The sequence below is a fragment of the Carya illinoinensis genome, chromosome 7 (genome assembly GCF_018687715.1).
Source record: "Carya illinoinensis cultivar Pawnee chromosome 7, C.illinoinensisPawnee_v1, whole genome shotgun sequence".
Taxonomy (NCBI): Eukaryota; Viridiplantae; Streptophyta; class Magnoliopsida; order Fagales; family Juglandaceae; genus Carya; species Carya illinoinensis.
Genome location: NC_056758.1, coordinates 35,073,994 through 35,093,093, shown reverse-complemented (window position 1 = coordinate 35,093,093; position 19,100 = coordinate 35,073,994). Strand labels below are relative to the sequence as shown.

The 19,100-nt window shown below is 31.4% G+C and overlaps 3 protein-coding genes across 4 annotated transcripts; all 3 read right to left on the bottom strand.

The window, feature by feature from the left end:
- Window positions 1–4,608: 4,608 nt before the first annotated feature.
- Window positions 4,609–5,702, bottom strand: LOC122314965 (snakin-2-like). 2 transcript variants are annotated; one of them, XM_043130622.1, is made up of 3 exons: window positions 5,435–5,702; window positions 5,227–5,296; window positions 4,609–5,082 (listed from the first exon to the last, which is right to left on the bottom strand). In XM_043130622.1, the coding sequence occupies exons 1-3, from the start codon at window positions 5,510–5,512 to the stop codon at window positions 4,901–4,903; spliced, it is 330 nt and encodes a 109-aa protein (XP_042986556.1). In that variant the 5' UTR covers window positions 5,513–5,702; the 3' UTR covers window positions 4,609–4,900. The 2 variants fall into 2 exon arrangements, with proteins under 2 accessions (XP_042986556.1, XP_042986557.1); XM_043130623.1 differs by having other exon boundaries at window positions 5,227–5,272; window positions 5,435–5,624.
- Window positions 5,703–9,840: 4,138 nt separating this feature from the next.
- On the bottom strand, window positions 9,841–10,830 carry LOC122316939 (snakin-2-like). Its single transcript, XM_043133806.1, has 3 exons — window positions 10,448–10,830; window positions 10,234–10,276; window positions 9,841–10,110 (listed from the first exon to the last, which is right to left on the bottom strand). The coding sequence occupies exons 1-3, from the start codon at window positions 10,523–10,525 to the stop codon at window positions 9,929–9,931; spliced, it is 303 nt and encodes a 100-aa protein (XP_042989740.1). The 5' UTR covers window positions 10,526–10,830; the 3' UTR covers window positions 9,841–9,928.
- A 3,045-nt stretch (window positions 10,831–13,875) lies between these two features.
- LOC122316361 lies at window positions 13,876–18,848 on the bottom strand. The gene is made up of 4 exons (XM_043132888.1): window positions 18,483–18,848; window positions 17,286–17,796; window positions 15,411–17,195; window positions 13,876–15,305 (listed from the first exon to the last, which is right to left on the bottom strand). Exons 1-4 carry the CDS (start codon window positions 18,846–18,848, stop codon window positions 13,876–13,878), a joined length of 4,092 nt encoding a protein of 1,363 aa, XP_042988822.1.
- Between the last annotated feature and the right edge of the window lie 252 nt (window positions 18,849–19,100).

The following is a 19,100-nucleotide window of genomic DNA, read 5'->3' as shown; positions in this document are numbered from 1 at the left end:
TATCAGACGTTGTACTTCGTTATTCGAATATCAATAAAGTATATGTGTTTCCTTAACTTTTGAATTGTTATTTCTTACTTACTTCGATTTCGAGGACGAAATCCTTTTTTTTAAGAGGGGAGATTGTAACAGCCCGCTAGAAATTCAATTGTGAAATTTCTATTAACTTTAGGAATCTCGTGAAAAACCCATAAGTTTTCACGAATCCATTAATCGTATAGGTTTTTTTTTTGTCTAACTACATAGTTAGTGTTATTATTTACTATGGTATTAGAAGTGTATTTTTGATTATTGGAGATAGTTAGAAGTGTCAAAATGTATTATGGTTTGTGCCATTAGACTCGGAGGGTTATTTAAAGTCTTATGGCGCAATAATTTTTTTTTTCATATTTTCGGACAAAATGTCTGTTCAAAATTATAAATATTATTGGATAAAAAGAAATATCTTGAGGTAATTTTCGTGAATATTATTGGGTAAAAATATTTTGAGTTGATTTTTATAGATATTATTAGATAAAAATATCTTAAGTTGATTTTTGTAGATATTATTGGATAGAATATTATGAGATAATCTTTTATAGATATTTTGGGTAGGAGAAAACCACACTTAACTCTCAACTCCAGCCTTATCATCTCCCTTATCTCGTCCATAAATGTGTCCAGCCATCACCCATGAACTTATCTTCAATTACTCCTTCTAATAAAAGATTATCAAACACTCTCTCTCGGACAGATTTTAGGAGATCTTTTGCATGCCCATTTCGAAGCTGTTGTAAGTGTTTTATCATAAAGTCTCCTTCATATAAGTTGTTCCTTTTTGAGTCTAGTTTACATGGATATCTTATTTGCCCCATTTGAAGATCATTTGGTCAGTCAAATATTGTGTAAACTATAGAAAGGTCATTCTGGGAGATAAACTGGAGAATATGTTATAGTTTGGAGTTTTTGACCAAGATAATGGATAGATATTGGTCCGAAATTTTTATGGAGTATTGTTAACATGTATATGTGACTATTGGTTGAGGATTTTTGCATGATTAAAGGTTTTGATGAAAGATGTTCTTAGATTTAGAAACTTAGAAACTGGAAGAGGAAAAACAGTTTCTGTTTTGAGAAAGTTTAACTCTTTGGTGGTCTAAACCTATTCTAATGACTTTGATAATTTTATTGGAGGATCCTAAACATCTTATATACATGTTATATTATTATTTTGAAGATATTTGATGTTAGTTTCAAAGATATGAAATTTTATGCAAAGAGATATTCAAATAAGTCAAAGTGTGGATATTCTTGGCTAAATTTATGTTTTGGTTAATTTCTAACCATATGATCTTGAATTAGAAGCTTAGATATGTTTTAGGACATCTTTTTAAACCATATGATGGTTTGGTTTGAAGATCATATATTTATAAGTCATAGATCAAGAGATTTATCAAAACTAGTTGAGGGAAAAGTTTATGTTTTTGGAATAAGTGTAAAACCAAAAACTCCAAATGTTATTTTGTGATTTTGGTGACTTTAGTTTGATGATTTAAAGCATGGTTGATGTTAGGATGATATTATGAATATGTTAGAAGTAAGATTTGATTTTTGAAATTCTTGGAGATGTTTTGATTTAAGGTCAAAACTTGTGATTCAAGTGCTTGGATCTTTTTACAAAAAAGTTTGGTGTTGATTATTAGTTTTTTCTAAATGGATGTTTTAAGTATGGTTTTGAACTTAGGATTGGAAGATGTTTGTTGCAAAATTTTGGTTTAAGCATGAGTTTTGAAGTTGGAAGGAATTGCAACAAAAATAAAGGGAAATGACCTATGCATGTTTCGACCATAGTGTGTTCTTCATAGTTGTGTTTTGTTTTAAATTTTTCTGAGTTGATATTTAAGTTTAGGACAAGATTTACATGAGGAATGTAAATTTTAGAAACTTTTGGAGTTAGTATGCAAAATCCTTAAGTTATGGGTAAAACGGTCATTTTCCCACATGTAGAGAGTAAAATGAAAATTTTACTCTTTAAGTTAGTATTTTCCATATTTCAAATTATTAGTGATTTAGTTCTAACTTTTAGAATCACTAATTACAGTTCCTCGTGATCGCGCTTGAAGTTTTATAAGAAACGCGGAGATCGAGGTAAGTTAGCTTTTAACTTACTAGCAGTCTACTGTGTATGTGTGCTAAGTAAAAGAATTACAGTGTATGTATGTATGTTATCATATATGTCATGCCATGCCAAGTTATCATGTAATTGTCTATTATACAGAATTTATTCTGTCATCAATTTTTATCTGTTACACAATATATTCTGTCATGTATTACTATACATTACAAATATGTCATGCTAAATATGTTGTTTGTTATATGTTATGCCATGTTACGAAATGTTACTATCTCAAGTTGGTTATGTATTTCAAATTATGTTCAAGTCACGTTATGTTACGTCAGGGCTTCAGTCCTTTCATATTCCAGTCACGTTTCATCTTGAGTATATTCAGTTTATGTAGAATACATGGGGCCACAACAACTGTGGAGTATGTATTTAACTGCATAGTGATGTGTAGAATACATGGGGCCACAACAATTGTAGAGTATGTATTTACACATAGAATACATGGGGCCACAACAACTGTGGAGTATGTATTTTCAATGTTAAGTCAAGTTTGTGTAGAATACATGGGGCCACAACAACTGTGGAGTATGTATTTACACGTAGAATACATGGGGCCACAACAACTGTGGAGTATGTATTTTTCATGTTAATTCAAGTTTCAGAGCAAGTTCATGCTAAGTCAAGTTTCAGATCAAGTTCATGTCAAGTCAAGTTCAGTTCATGATTCAATTTAAGCTATGTCAATTATGCTATGTTGTACACTAAGTTATGCTTTAATTACTTATGAATTTGATTATGCATTTATGCTTTTACTGTCATACATGTATCATTAGTCTGTATGGAAGTTTTTTGTTAACTTGCTGAGATTTGTAATCAAATCTCACTGTGGTAGTCCCAACTACCATTCCCCCCGAATGGTAGATCTTGTTACAGGACCTGAAGGAGGATCAGGAGCTGACCAACTAGACACAGTCGACTGAACGACGGTGCGTCGTTAATGTTAATATAGTAGTTAAATTACTACTTGTACGATGGAGTTGCATCTCCAGTACTTTTGGATCATAACTATTTTGGAATAGTGCTGAGATCTTAGTTATTCAATGGATCTTTATGTATGAAGTATGTTTTAAGTATTGGGATATTTTTAGTTTGGTGCATAGTATTGCTAAAGAAAAAAAATTATCCGCTGCGAATATTGCATAATGTTAGATGCATGTTAGGATTATTGCATCTTATATGTCATGAACGGGGGCAGGTAACCTTGTGTTGCATGTCTCGACGCTTCAAATGTCCGTCCAATCCCAAACGGAATTTGGGGGCGTCACATACATTAAGTGGACAAATTGATACACAAACTCTATTTTTCCTAACCAAAAAGATCGTACACATGAAGAGGGCAAAAGAGGTCTTTTTTTATTTCTGTCATTTTCTATGTTATTTTACTTATTATTTTTACATTACATACTATATTTAATTTTATTTAATTATTTATTTAATTCTTGTTATAAACTAAAAAAAATTCTTCTACTTATTATTTATACACGCATTTTGGTAAAATAAATAAATCATGTGGTGTTACGTAGCGCAGGGATGATATAAAGAATTTTTCTATATTATAGTGGTGATGGTATGGCTGTAAAGCGGGGGTAATGATTATTACCAATGAAAATGTATGTGAGAAAACCAATTAATTCTAAATGAATCATGAATTTAACGTTGGCTGGTCTCCCAAGTCATGAATCATGAAAATGCACCATTGCCTAAATTACCGCGTTTTGTACATACGCTTTAAGCTTTTCGATCATTTAATAATTAAAAATAAAAATATTTTATTTCATCTTATTATTATAATTTTTCTTAAAATTTTTATATAAATATAATAAATAATTTAACTTTTTAAATTTTAAAATAATAATACTAAAAAATAATATTATAATAATTAAATATCTTTTTTAACCTTTTTTTTTACACTCTCATCTAAATCAATCTTTATATCATTTCAAACGGTTTGCACCTTAAGCTTCCAGCATATAACAAAATGTTATGGCTTATAGACATAATAAAATTACGAAAACTGTTATATGCACAAAAAAGATAAAATAAATTCATAAATTAATATAATCTCAAAAAATCAATTGAAATTATTTTATAATAAAAATAATATAAAATAATAATATTACAATCTAACATATTATTATATCGTATCAAAAGATTTCATGTTTATTTTTTTCATAATTCTTTCATATTAAAGTATTTTTCTGAAATTATTGGTTGATTATAAAAATAATCAAAACAATAATAGTTAAAGAATAGGAAATAGATGATTTCGTAAATCCATCTAAACCTACTTCGTATTATCGAGTTTCTATCGACCTATTTGGCATATTATCAAGCTTTACCACGAGAAGGACCCAAAAGAGGCGTGGACGGTCAAAAAAGGGTCGTCCACCCCAGACTTCTTTTCCCAAAAACAAACGAAGAGAGAGAGAGAGAGAGACGAGACGGGGAGAAACATCTTTAGCTTCAATATTTAATAGAGACATAAGCGGAAAAACATTACAAAAAGAACAACATTTCTTTTCCACACAACTCAAGAATCCACAACTGTTCTTGTAGCAGCTTTTATACAACTGATATTAATATAGGAAAATTCTAATCATTACACAAATTTACTTTTCCATGACCCTCAGTATTATGTTCTTCTTGGATTGTAACGTAAAAAACCTCGGAAACAGTACCAGCTATCTTATTTATTAATTAATCCAAGGTTTGGGGGTTGGCTTTGGCTTTTTTTCTTTAAGGGCACTTGCGCTTGTTGCCGTGGGTGGTCATGCTGGCGTAGCAGGGGCAGACCTCTTGATTACCGGAAGTGCCCGGAGGAACACAATTGCAACGGGCACAGCATGTCCCGCACGCCCTTTTGCAGAGGTTCGGCCTCGACGACAGCTGACACCTCGCAGTACATGCCCCTCCACAATCTGAAAAATTAATATACAGCATGCATGTATTTGACAAACAAGTTAGCCAATTACTTTGGCTCTAAGGTACAGTGTCAGTACCTAAATGAAACTGTATCATATTCATATAACAAAGTGGTCCAAGAAGATGAAAGCGAAACTAACCTATTTTTGTCGGGACAGAACCCTTTACGACATCGTCTTTCACGGCCTGCATCCATCCACCATAAGCATTCTATTTGGTTAGAAAGAGATAAAAGCTTCACGTTTAGTTTACAGGGTACGTAAAGTAAAAAAAAAAAAAAAAGAGCCGAAAAGCACGTTAAGACAGTAAGCATGAGATGCTTGATGAAGATTGGTGGAATTATATTACCATATGATCAGCTTCAGCGAGAGAGATAACGAGAAGAGAAAGGAGGATGGAAGCAATTAAAGCCTTGGAGATAGCCATAGCTAAATTAAGACTGGAAACTTGGAGCTTTTGTTTAGCGTTTCGTTGAAACAAAGTATTTGATGCGTAGAATTAAGGAAAGGGTGCTCCTATTTATAGCAACCGCGTGTGAGACAGCGAGAGAGAGAATAAAGTGGGTTAGGTGCATGCAAGAAAGAGGACATCCTTATGATGATATTGATGTGTTACGCGGAAGCGAAATTAAAAGAAAGAAAAATTGAGGGAGTTGAGTTGTTTCATAGCGAGAATAGTCGCAGGAAGGCTCTAGTAACGAAAAGCATGCTGCAATAGGAATCATCTGGACAGGCACTTCTGTGCAATTAAATTGGCGGATGGTTTTCCTGTGGGGCTTGAGAAGCGCATGGTTTTACGTGGGACTTGGGAGAAGTGTTATAAATATATATATATATAATGATTAAATAAAAATAATAATTTACGTTATTTATTAAATTTATTTTAAGATAAAAATAATTTTATAATTTAATATTATATTAAAATAACTTATAAATTTATTTTTATACTTTTTTATAACTAAAATATTTTTCTTTATATTGCAAACGTTTTTTCATGTTTTGTACGACAAAGATGGTATTGCAACTATTAGATTTACGACTCCAAATTCCTTAGGATGTTCAAGTTGAAACAATATAATTATATATACATATATATACTAACTTTATTATTCATTATTTCATATATCATATTTATTTACTATTTTTTATTTTTTTATTTAATATTATTTCTAGTAAATTAATTAAATTCTTGATGTATTTATCATTACTGCACCAAATATTTATTTAAAAAGATAAAAAATTATATGATGTGATAAAATTTTATTTAATATATATATATTAAATTATGAGTTTTACCTTCTTTTTTTTTTTATTAGAGTATTGTTAATGGATTATGCATATGTAAAGGATAATTTTGATGAATGTAAGATGAATTTAAATCTTGGTTATTCCAGTTATTTAAGTCTCTATATTGGAATAGTTATTTTTTTATTATTTAATAATAAAATAATATAAGATAAATTTAACTTTGACTATTCATATTAAATCTTCACATTGAATTATCTATTTATTTATTATATAATAATGAGTAATTAATAATTTAAAAAATATTTAATTTTTTAATTATTAATTTATTTTATTTTATTATATTTTACTACTTTATTTAAAAAAACTTATGTGAATATTGTGGAAATAGATAGAAAGAAGAGAGAGTTATAAAAAAAGAATAAAATAAATATTTGATTAGTGAATAGTATTTATCAAATTTAATTTTGAATTTACATTTATTATAGTAAAAATTTACTGTAGTTAAGATTTGACTAATTTAATGAGATGATTTTTTATGTACTATTAATTATTTAAAGATGATTTTTTATGTTTACATATTCCAATTGAAGTTTGGCTGGCCCGGCAAAAACCACGAGCATGGTACGAGATTATGAATAGAAATAGGACGCTGCTACACTCACCGTTGGCGGGAGCCACCGTTAGGCAAAAACATTTTTTTGTTTTTATTATTTTTTTTTTCAAATCATTTTTTAATAGTTTTAAACATTTTAAAAAAATATAAAAAAATTATAATAATATTAAAAATAAATTTCTTAATCATTAAAAAAAAATAAAAATAAAAAAAAAATTTTGGGCCAGCGGTGGCCCCCAGCGGGAGCCACCAGCGGTGGCCATAGTGTTTTCCATAGAAATATAGAAGTCCCTTCCACTCCCAGTTCCAGTTCAAAACTTCAAACTTCCTAGTCCCGAGGGAGCCAAAGCGAGAGCCGACAATGGGAGGCCGGGGAGCATCCATCCTCCACACGTGCACTAAATGAAACTGTGTCGCTCTGTGCGCACCACAAACGTACAAACATTTGGTGATTGGGTTGGCCGTACGGTATTCAGGATAAAAGTTAAAAGAATAATGATAGGTTTATTCTTTTATTATTATTATTTTTTAAATTTTTTTAATTAATGATTAAGAAAATAGTCATTAAGAAAATTATCTATTTTTAATTTTTTAAAATAATTAAGAATATTTAAAAATATTTGAAATAATTAAAAAAAATTAAAAATTTTATACACATTAAAAGTAATAAAATGATGGTAAAAAAGTAATAAGATTATCGTTATCTAAAGTTAAAACGACGGTGATGTGACCGTGGACTGTGGAAGCACTGAAGAAGGATCGCACAAAGAAAGCCACTTTTGACAGCTGTACAAAATCGAGTACCAGTGAGTGTACATGAGCTGTCTTCAGCTATCTTGAGAAGCGAATGCCAACGTCACCTTCAAATCAAAATCTGGTCCCCACCAAGTCAAAATATCTTCAGCTACTTAGTTAGCCATGTCACCATGCATGCCACCGCAACCGGCTAAATCGACCCAAACTCTTGGCTTTGGACGCTAGTCGACGACCTTTTTTTTCCGCAACTGAACAGCAAAACTCTGTTTGTTTATTACTTTAAAGAGTTTTTGTAATGTCTAAATTTCTGTTTAATATAAACTAATTATTGATTGAGAGTGCTGATTTTCAAATGACATCAAGGTAAATATATGGGCATCTACGTTCAAAGTCAAGGTGTTGAACATCAAATCAAAGGGATTAAGAAGCAAAATAAAATTGCAAATGAGTCATTAGAGGAGACGACGCGGGAGCATCGCGTGCATTTGTGAGCTCTCTTACACCTAGTAGGAAAGGTCAAGATGGGTGCTGGGCATTGGGAGAATAGAGGAAAGTAATGTGATGTCCGACACATATGAGAAACAAATGTAAATCCCATGCATTTTAGTATTCACCATATTCATGAGCATATGATATATATAAATGCTGATCATGAAGAAATATATGTACCATTGAATCTCAAAATAGTGTTTGAGAGATATATATATATATATATATTATATAAATATATATGAAGAAACGCCTCACTTAATTGGTAGAATAACCTTCATGTCGACACTTACAAGTTGCAACTCAATAATTGTATAAATATATAGTCTGTTCAAGAGTTATTTTATTTTATATTATTTTAATCACTTTTCAATATTCGAGATTGGTTTGGCCTTCAAACAATGGTGAACAACTATTTAAGATCGGCACCTAACCTATTTCAACCTTCAATTGATATATATATATTATATAGCAAGTGCACTGGATATTATTCTCCCGATCAATAAAAATATTGATTCCGATGGTCCATACTAACAACTCCTAAATGATTGGGTTTCCAAAGATATGTGTTCCCATTCAAAGACAATAATTGAAGAAGCTCCGATCCATCGTTTGATAGAATCAAACAACCTAGCTAGCCACCAGTGGATCGAGGCAGATGATGTTTTTGGTTGATCGGCTGACACCGTTCCACGTCCACTAGTTAGCCAAATTCACAATGAACTACTTTTGACTTGGACTGCACTTGTATTATTATAATAGTACTCATGTTGGACGTACGACGTAACATGAATTAAAATCATGCCAGGCAGGCAAGCATTCATTAGCACTCAATAATTTATATAAGAAAATGAGTCAAACATGCATGCATTGGCCTTAATTAGCCATTACCTAAAATGAATAATTTATCAAATAATTAAAGGCTAAAGCTATCAACTTCGCTGGCCAGGGGCTATCTAGCTTGCATGCATATACAAGTGGTTAATTAACATATAATTTAGGAATTATGTATATATATATATTCTGTCACAACTTCACATAATTTGCGGATTAGTTTATAAAGCTAGCAAATGCATTTAATTAATGTTATAGATGATCGATCGAAGTAGTACTGTCGTTTTGCAGAAATGGAAAATTTCCCATTTTTTTCTTCTGCTTGCTTTGGAGCTACCTAGCGAGAGAGATCGGCTTGGATTGAGATTATATATGGATAAAGATAAGAACGGGCAAGTTATGACGTAACCATCTCACAAACATATCCATTCACCGACTCACGGATGTTGTGGTCGTGTTTTACAGTTGTACAGTAAGCATAAAAAGCCAATACGTACTTCTCCTCCGCGACTTTACCATTCTTCTTTTTAACTTTTCTTAGACCAGTTTTATTTGCATCATTATTGCGCGCATGGCCCAGCCTAGCTTTGGTGGCAATTTGGCAAAGAGTCATAGCCCACTAATTACGAAAAAAACCAACTACAAAGGCTTGCAGATTAGATTAATACCTCAGCCACCACAAGATGAATGTAAAGAACGTACAACATCATTTAACCAAATGCAATCGGTCCATCATGAATTCATTTTTAAGACAAGAAAAACTTGATTATATTTTTATAAATATATCATATAATAATAACTCGTGGTAGCAGTAGTACTTGTAACAAAGTGATATGCTTAATTATTTTAGTACGTACATAATTTTACATCATATATAAACGGCATGATTTCCATACATACGTTTCAAGGGCACTTGCGTCGGTTGGCGTGGGTGGTCATGTTGGCGTAGCAGGGACAGACCTCTTGATTGCCTGAAGTGCCAGGAGGAACATAGTTGCAACGGGCACAGCAAGTCCCGCATGCCCTCTTACACATACGCTGCCTCGACGACAGCTGACACCTCGCAGTACATGCTGCTCCACAATCTGAATATTATAAATTTATATATATAATAATTGACAAAGTTAGAATGCATGCAATTATGAATCAATTAATAAACAGTAAATGATCATATAATCAACAAATTAATCGAAGCAGATAAAAGTCACCGATTTGTTTGGGGAGAGAATCCTTTGCTGCATTAGTGTTCACCTGCAGCATCCCTCAAATGCTATATGGGGTTAGAAAACTATAAATTAAGCCTCACGTTTAGTTATTTAATAATTAATTAAATTAATTAAATAATAATTAATACTATATATGAAGAGAGGGCTGCGAGCATAAGGTCTTATTTGGTAGATGGATAAAGGAGTACTCATTTACCATCTGATAAGCCTCATTGAGATGGATAAGGAGGAGATAGATGAGAACAGAAGTAACTAAAGTTTTGGAGATGGACATGGCTCAACTAGATTTAAAAGTACTAGAGCACCAGCTAGGGCCTTTGTTCAACGCCTTGTTGAAACCTCGTGAATATTTGATGCGTAGAAGTCAGTTAAGAGGGCTCCTGTATTTGTAGCAATCGTCGGCTAATTAAGCAGAGAGAGAGAGAGAGAAGACAGAATTGGATTGGTTGCAAGCAATGAGGTGGCATTCTTTTGATGATACGTAGACCGAAGGGAAATTAAAAGGATAAAGATTAAAAAAAAGAATTATCATTTGGAATAATCTAGAGTAGCTATGCACTTTTGTATTGCTTGGTGGAAGGCGTTTCCCAAGTGTCTCCAGGTAGCAAATGGTTTTGAGTTTTAACTTCGGATATGATGATCTTGTGCGAGCGTAAATGCTTTAAACAGTGAAAATGGGATCAATTTTGACGAGGGTTGGATTGCTTGTCACAATATACGGCGTTGAAATTAAGACATCCAATATAGTTCATCAACTTTGGATAACCTTGGACATATACAACCCAACCAAATAATGATCTTGCGGTCGGGTGTGAGATCTAACATCCTTGTAATAAATACAACCCAACCACCATCATGTGCGTACTTAAGAAATTTTCTTTGACCAGGCCGTGGATAAAATACCTTTTTTAATTTCTTTTATTTTATTTTAGAAGATTTTAAATAAGAGAAAGATAGATCATCATAGTTGTCATAACAGTATTTATTACTCATTTTCGAAAACGTTTTAACTCTACAATAAATATAGCAATAATTATAAATATTATAAAATTAATTTCATGTATTTTTTTTTCAGTACTCTGATCGCTTGATGTACGTCTTTAAGTTCAGACGAAAACTTGAAAATTGAAATAATTTTTTTCTCAAACTATATATATACTAGTTGAGGACCAACGTGCGATGCACGTTTGCTTCGTTTTACTGTTAATTGTTTAGTTAAGTTACAAAAAATTGTCAGCAAAAATATTACACAGATATAAACAGCAAAATGAGTTATGGATTTGTTTTTTTTGTCTAGGTGTCATTCAAGCTCAGGTCCATATTGGACAGGACTGATGGAGATAACATTGAAGTTTTTGTGTTTTTGTTGGTTGAATATTTCTGGGTCCACAGCAAGTTGAATCATCCATTGATTTTCTGAAGCTTCTGATGCCATTTTTTGTATAAATGGTAAATGTTCCTGTGTAGTAAATAGTTAGTGAGTTTAGATAATTAGTCAATGTAAAAATAATTTATATATAATTTTATTTGAAAATTTTGTGAAAAAGAATAAAGTTACCTCTCCAGTATGATTCATGAAATCAATGGCTGAATGACCCAATGCTTGTTCTGCAAGTTCACCGAACATAACAGCTGCTAATTTTCCTGTCCCGTCATCAACTTCAACATATGCTCGACAACTGTAAATAATAAAAGTATTATTTTTTGTTAGTATTGGTAAAATTAATATGTGAATAATTTTGAAATGAATTGTTAATTATTGAAGTAAAAAAAATGTGTACCGTGGTTCAGCAACACTTTGATGTTTGCAGTGGTAACAGAGAAAGCTTTCATTATGGTCATGCCCAGTTCCTTTGTTACAATTGATGCATGACATATAGAAGAAGATTTGATGCAAATTTATGATATTTATCTTTGCCTTGATCCAGAATTTTGCTTTCTATATTATATTAAGAACAATATTTTGTTTAATGAGAAGGAATATAAATATAAATATGATGTTAAGAAAAATAATTTACCTCCATTGGTTGCAAACTTTTTAGTAATGCAGCAACATCACAATTTTTTGTTATTTGTCGAATACCAACTGACGATAAAGATGTAGATGGGTATTTTAATGATTTTGCAATTATGACTTCAAGTCTTGAATCATTGATTGCAATCCTAAAAAAGAAAAAAAGAAATTATAATTGGAACATTTTTAATAGATATGTTAATAAAAAATATTGTAATTAATATGAATTACCATCTTTGCAGCAGTTTTGCTTCAGGGATAAGAGGATTGATTGTAAATGCACTTGCTGGTCGAGATGAAAGAGATAGTCCTGTTTCGTTAATATAAATAATTGTTAGTTAAAAAATGTAAGATTTAAAATAAGAATTAAGAATTTGAATTATTAGAATTACCATTGTAAGAACGAACTTTGAGCTTTGTTGCAAGTAGAATTGGTTTTGTTTCGATTATTTCAGAAATTTTTTTGCATTCGTCTTGAACAAAACGTCCCCACATAGTCAACGAGATAGGATTGAAGCTACATGATATGAAAGGAGAAAATTAAAAAGAATTTAAAAAGTAAAGATTATAAAAAAAATTTCAAAAATTAAAAAGGGGAAAAAAAATTTACCTTTGATCTATAACATAGATTTCTTGAAGAGTAGCTGGTCCATTTGTTAATGTTATTTCTTTTGGAGGTTTGATGTGAAGAGCAACTGCTAAGAGATCTGATTAAAAATATTGAAATGATTAGCTGTTTAAGAAAAAAAAAATTAAAAAATGATAATAATTTACCTATTTCTGCAATTGAATCCTTATAAGCATCCAACTCGTTAATGGGAATGAGGTTGTACTTTGGTATTTCTACTTGTTGTTCATTTTCTGGAATCTCTTCGATGATTGTTTTTGCATTTATAATCCATTGGTATTCATGCGACTCAGTTTTATATTTAGGATCCAGTAGTTTGACATATGCGTTTATAATATAGTAGGATCGAAACATCTGGAGAGAGTCTTCTCTTGAATCAATATCATTTCCGAACATTGTTGCTTGCAGACGATTTCCCTATATTATATAAGAAAGTATTGGTTGTTAGTTTTTATAATAAGTAAGGAATTTGTTTTTAAAAAAAAAAGTAAAAAAATTTTACAAGTAAATATAATTACATAGAATGTATAAGATATGTTATATAAAGTATATATATATGAGTATATTTGTAGAATAAATTGTAAGTAGAGAAAAAAATATTGTACCTGTTCATCTACCAACATTAAATTTTGGTATTTTATTGATGAGTGTTGCCCAATTCGTTTGGGGGATTTTTCAACCACGAGCATCTTGATTTTCCAGTCCCTTGTCTTTGGAGTAATATCTTTAATTGATGTATAAGTGATCCGCATTTTGAAAACTGATAAGCCAAAAAGAAATGAAGTCTATAAACATAAAAGGAAAGAAATGGAATTAATTAAACTGTAAAATAAAAACTAATAGAAACTTATATGTATTAATTAGTTAACAAGAATAAATTAATAGAATATTGGAAATATAAAAAAAAAATTGTAGGAAATTTTTAATCTATTTATAGCAGTTAAAATTAAATATAAAAAAAAAATTTGTTACCTGCATAACATCAGTCAGAGGAGGCCAATGTTAATAAGTCTGTGTAGACAATATTTTTTGTGCAGTTTTTTTCTGGTTCATCAGTTGAGATTGGTCGTATCAGAATCTTGATTGCAGAAATAGTCTTAGCTCTTGATAAAGCTACATATAATTGTCCATGTGAAAAAACTGGATGTGGCAAGTATATCCCAACAAAATCTAATGTCTGTCCTTGTGACTTGTTTATACTCATTGCAAAGCTTAGTTTAACAGGGAATTGAGTTCGTTTGAATGGGAAACCACTGTTTTCATCAGGATTTGGTAAAAATGGAATTCTCGGAATAAAAACCTTTTTGCCACTGTGATGACCAACTGCAATTTCTGCATGAATAACGTTACGATCAAAATTGCGACAGATTAGTCGTGTTCCATTGCATAGTCCTTCTGAAGGATTGATGTTTCTCAATAACATGATTGGACAGTTTTGTTTCAACAATAATTCATGTGGAGGAAGTCCATTTGGTGTTAAAGTATGTAAGAAATCTTCCATGACTGCCTGTTCAGATGCGTCGATTGTTTCATCAAAACTGTAATACTGTTTTAACTCTCCAGGAAATCTCTGAATCAACAAAGTGTTTATTTCATCAACATAACTATTTTTTGGTGTCAATATAGCTCGATTCATCATGCTTGAAATATTTGTTGAATAATCAGAAATATTATGAAAAACAGTATCCACCAAATGATCCAAAGAAGCAGAATCATTTTCATATGGAATTAACATGACTGCAGGAATTCTAACGTATTCATTAATTGTGATTGGTGGTAACCCATTCCCTAAATCCAATATGTATTTTGAGAAGTCTGGATCTAATCTTGCACGCATATTTTCAGTTAAACGAATTTTTGTCAATTTTGGCCATAGGTAGGAAGAAACTAAGCTGGCATCAATCTGTTGTTGTCTTGTTCCTTTTGGGACCACAGGTAGAATCTGACGAAAGTCTCCACCAAATACAATAACTTTTCCACCAAAAGATAATTCTGAATCATTAATATCCTTTAGCATTTTATCCAATGCTTCTATAGATTCTTTTCTTGACATAGGAGCTTCATCCCATATGATTAACTTTACTTTTTGTAGTAATCTTGCAAGTCCACTTTGTTTACTGACACTACATGTGAGATTTTTGTTGGTATCTAGTGGAATTTTGAATCGTGAATGTGCAGTTCGACCTCCAGGTAAGATTGATGCAGCTACACCAGATGAAGCAGTTGCAAGAGCAATTAATTGCTTTGTTCTTGTTGTAGCAAGGAGTGCTTTGTATAAAAATGTTTTTCCTGTACCACCAGGACCATCAATAAAGAACATCGCAGGTTCATTTGACAAAACTTTTTGTAAGATAGAATTATAAGCATTTTGTTGTTCGCAATTAAGCAGTGTTGATGCATGAAGATCTTCTTCTGGAATTGGAACAGCTAATTCATCATCAATTTCTCTAAACAAAAACTCATCTTGATCAAAATCAATATTTTGGTCTATAAGATGGAACGAATTAACGTTTCTACCCATTGATTCAAATATTGTGCAGATGGAGCGTAAAGTTTCAGTTCTAACAGTTGATGAAGAACTTTCAACTAATTGAAAATCAGCAGACATATCTTGTTCAAAGCGTTCCCAGAGATCTCTTGGATTTGTAGGATTACAGTAAACCAAAATTGTTGCAAATAGTCTTCTTAAACTGAAAGGCATTTGGTAAAGAGAGGCTTCGTATAAGCATTCTTCTAAACTGTCATCTCTCTGTAATAAACCATACATAGTTGCAGCTTCACGAAATGTGGGGGCCAAGATACCATTGACAGTTTTGAGATGATCAAATGATAAAGGACCTCTTATATGATTTAATAACATCCGCAGATAATACATTTCTCCTTCAAAAGGATTTGCTGTAACAATTCGACCTATCACAACCTGTTTTTTTCGAATAGTCCACATTTTGTATTGTTGGCTCCAAACATAAAATTCAGGAAATTCTTTATACAACAATTTTCTGGCATTCTGATCAACTTGATTTGTTGCGAAAAATTCAGTCAGCATTGACTTTGCTGAAAAGTCAGAGTTTATCACATTTGTTAAGTTTTCATGTGCACGGAAAGTAACCTGGTGCTGATTTTCAAGATGTAAATGTAAGCTATAGACTGCTGGATGAACCTCATTGATAATAAAGCCAAATATTCTCCACATAGCCTCTGGTGGAGTAATCCATCGAGCTGATTGAAATCTTTCAATTTCATCAATCTGTTGAGTGCTTTGTTCAGAAACCAGATTGAAGGCAATACGATCATGGCCTTTATAAATGTATTTGTAAAGATACTTGACAGCTTTTATTGTAGAACATATCTCAACATTAATATGGCAGTCAAACATTGCAAGTAAATAAGGGTTATATGGAACAACCCAACGATTATCTAAATCATGTCCTCTGATTTTGGCTGTTCTTCCATTGTTGCAGCGTTTGTATATTGGGAAGCAATCATTTCCAACAACAGTGTTTGAGACAAACTGTTTTGGGTAATTATTTTTGCAACAACCATTTTTTTTCATGCATACATTTGTTGGATTTAGAACTCCACATGGGCCATGCATCATATGCTTAACAACAGCTGTATAGAGATGTAAGTTGTTGTCTTTGTCAGGTAATTCAGCAGATACGATCTCATCAAAAGATTCTGGTGCGTATAATTTCCAATCTTGACGCAATATAATCAGGAAATGGGCATGTGGAAGTCCTCTTTTTTGGTGCTCAATAACATAAACATATGCTGAGATTTTTCCAAATATTTCTCGTTTGAATAATTCATACTTCAGATCCTCTAATTTTGCTCTAAAAATTCGAGCAATTAAGTCAGGTCGATTTTGGGTTTCCTCATGTGGTAACAATTGAGTTGAGATCTCTTTCCAATTTGGATTGCATGTCATTGTCAAAAAAATATCTGGTTTGCCATATCGTTGAACTAAAGCCATTGCTTCTAAATATCTTTTTTGCATATCTCTTGGGCCTCCAATAAAAGATGAAGGCAAAATTATACGTTTGCCAATTCTTGAAGCATTTGTTTCTCCAAGATTAATGCTATCAACAATGCCTTGATATAATTCAGATCGAATATGTTGTTGATTGCAACGAAAATAATCTAACCTTGAAGTCTCTATCTTGATATACATGTCAACAACAAATTGTTGAAGAAGTCGGCCAGAGATTAGAAGGATAGATTTCAGATTTTCTCTAATTTGCAACTTGTAACAGTAATATTCACGGCAAGAAACAATGGGATCTTTTCTCTTTTTCTTTAAAACTACAAAAGTAATAAAAAATTATTTAAAAAAATACATACCAAATATATTAATAATAAGTTGTATAAAAAAGATAGGATAGAAAATTTAACCTTGTTCTTCTCTTCTGAGTAATTCTTCTGCTGATGTTGATTGATGAGGATCAATTAATTGAGTTGTGCAGTTATTGGCAGATACAGATGCAATTCTTTTGTTAATTCTTTGTATACCTTGGTGCCATCCAATATCTCCAAGAGGAAACAACAGAGGATATTGAAGCGGATCATAGCATCCAAAATAATATTGAACTAAATGACTCCCGCCAATATGATTAAATATGAAAATATCACGAGGTGTTAAATGTTCTGAATCATCATTTTCAACCCAAATAGCTGCAACTTCTGATGATGTTGGGGCATTAAACACCCGTTGATCTAAACCAGGATCTGATTTTATACAGATTTTTTGATATTCTAAATTTGGCAAATCACCAATAGATCGAAAAAATGTTGAATATGGATTTACACGAAGGAGATCCATAAGTTGGGCAATAATAGAAGGATCCATTCTGATTGAGTCAACAATGCGATTCTCGAATTCATGTTCAATGTCATAGAAATATAGCTGCAAATTAGAAGGTTGACCATCTGAAGGAATCAAATCAGGGAGACAGTGATAAATTTGACCTTGAGCTCGAAATGTATATATTCCTCTGTTTCTTCGACATAAATTTCTGTCAAATTTAACTCCAAAAGATGTGAAAGCAAATTTGTTGTTGTACGTTCGAACATATGTCCGAAATTGTGTAGATTCAGCAGTATTTGAAACAAACAGATTATAGAGTTGATCTGGAACATCATTTGTAACCAAAGAGATTGATCCATCAGCACAACAGAAATTGTTTGTTTCATGAAAGAATCTTTTTGCTTTGCAATGCTGACAATGTGGCATATTTGGTAAATAATTTGCTTCAACTGGAACATTTTGTAATATTTGTCTATGTACAACATTATGACGACGTAATGTGCCTATTGAGTTGGGGTAAAAGAAAAACAAATATAAGAATTTTCATTAGAAATAATTAAATAATTTTTTTTCAATCAATATTTTAAATATAAATAACAATAAAATATATGTTATTAAAGAATTCATTTTATTTTTAGTTCTTACCAAAAGTACATCTTCGCAGATTTTTTTGAGCACTTGATTGTAATTGATCAATAAGAGGAACCTATTTTAGAGAAAAAATAATTATTGAAAGAGAGTAAATAAATAAAATATATGATGACAAAAAAGAAAAGTTACTAAACCTGTTGGACCATAAGTTGTTCAGAAAGTTGACTTGTCTCTGTTGGTGCATTTGTTGACTTTCCTTTTAACAAATTTACAGAATAACTTGAGCCAGCAGAAGAACTGTATGAAATATTTAATTGTGTAGATTCTTCTGAATTTTTAGCAAGGAGATGAACATTTGGGCATATGCTAGGCTCTTCTGAGGAGGTCATTCCAAGAATGTTAAAATTACGGCGAGAAATTCTGGACCTCTTTCCATGGTATTGTTGAATATTAGAATTTTCAATATTGCCAATAGGTTCGAGATGATCATCTGATGTATCATCGATTGATATAATCATTTGATCAATATCAGATGGCGTTGAATCTTGAAAATCAAGCATATCTCTTTTCGAAACTTGTTTCTGACAATGTCTTTTTGTTGTTCTTTGCTGCAATTGATCTTTTTTGTTTTGTAGAAGATCTTTAGATGACATTTTTTTGTTGATTGTTTTTTAAGCAGAATTTTATTTAATTATTTCCTGAAATAAAGATTTTGGAAATAAATAATAAAATTTTATCATTTGATATGTCAATAAAGTAAATTAAAAGTTCAAAATTTTAAATTGACAGTAAATAAAAAGTTCAAAAAGTTT

Excerpts from the sequence above, each read along its gene's own strand:
- LOC122316939 (XM_043133806.1), bottom strand. The coding sequence starts at position 10,525 with ATGTCCATCTCCAAAACTTTAGTTACTTCTGTTCTCATCTATCTCCTC. Across the intron at positions 10,277-10,447 it reads TCAATGAGGCTTATCAGATG|GTGAACACTAATGCAGCAAA; the intron begins GTAAATGAGTAC and ends GGGATGCTGCAG. Across the intron at positions 10,111-10,233 it reads TTCTCTCCCCAAACAAATCG|ATTGTGGAGCAGCATGTACT; the intron begins GTGACTTTTATC and ends TATAATATTCAG.
- LOC122316361 (XM_043132888.1), bottom strand. The coding sequence starts at position 18,848 with ATGCTTGATTTTCAAGATTCAACGCCATCTGATATTGATCAAATGATT. Across the intron at positions 17,797-18,482 it reads AACAACTTATGGTCCAACAG|CTATATTTCTATGACATTGA; the intron begins GTTTAGTAACTT and ends TCTAATTTGCAG. Across the intron at positions 15,306-15,410 it reads CACAATATTTGAATCAATGG|AAGAAGATCTTCATGCATCA; the intron begins GTAGAAACGTTA and ends TTCCAATTCCAG.
- LOC122314965 (XM_043130622.1), bottom strand. The coding sequence starts at position 5,512 with ATGGCTATCTCCAAGGCTTTAATTGCTTCCATCCTCCTTTCTCTTCTC. Across the intron at positions 5,297-5,434 it reads TCGCTGAAGCTGATCATATG|AATGCTTATGGTGGATGGAT; the intron begins GTAATATAATTC and ends CTAACCAAATAG. Across the intron at positions 5,083-5,226 it reads TTCTGTCCCGACAAAAATAG|ATTGTGGAGGGGCATGTACT; the intron begins GTTAGTTTCGCT and ends TTAATTTTTCAG.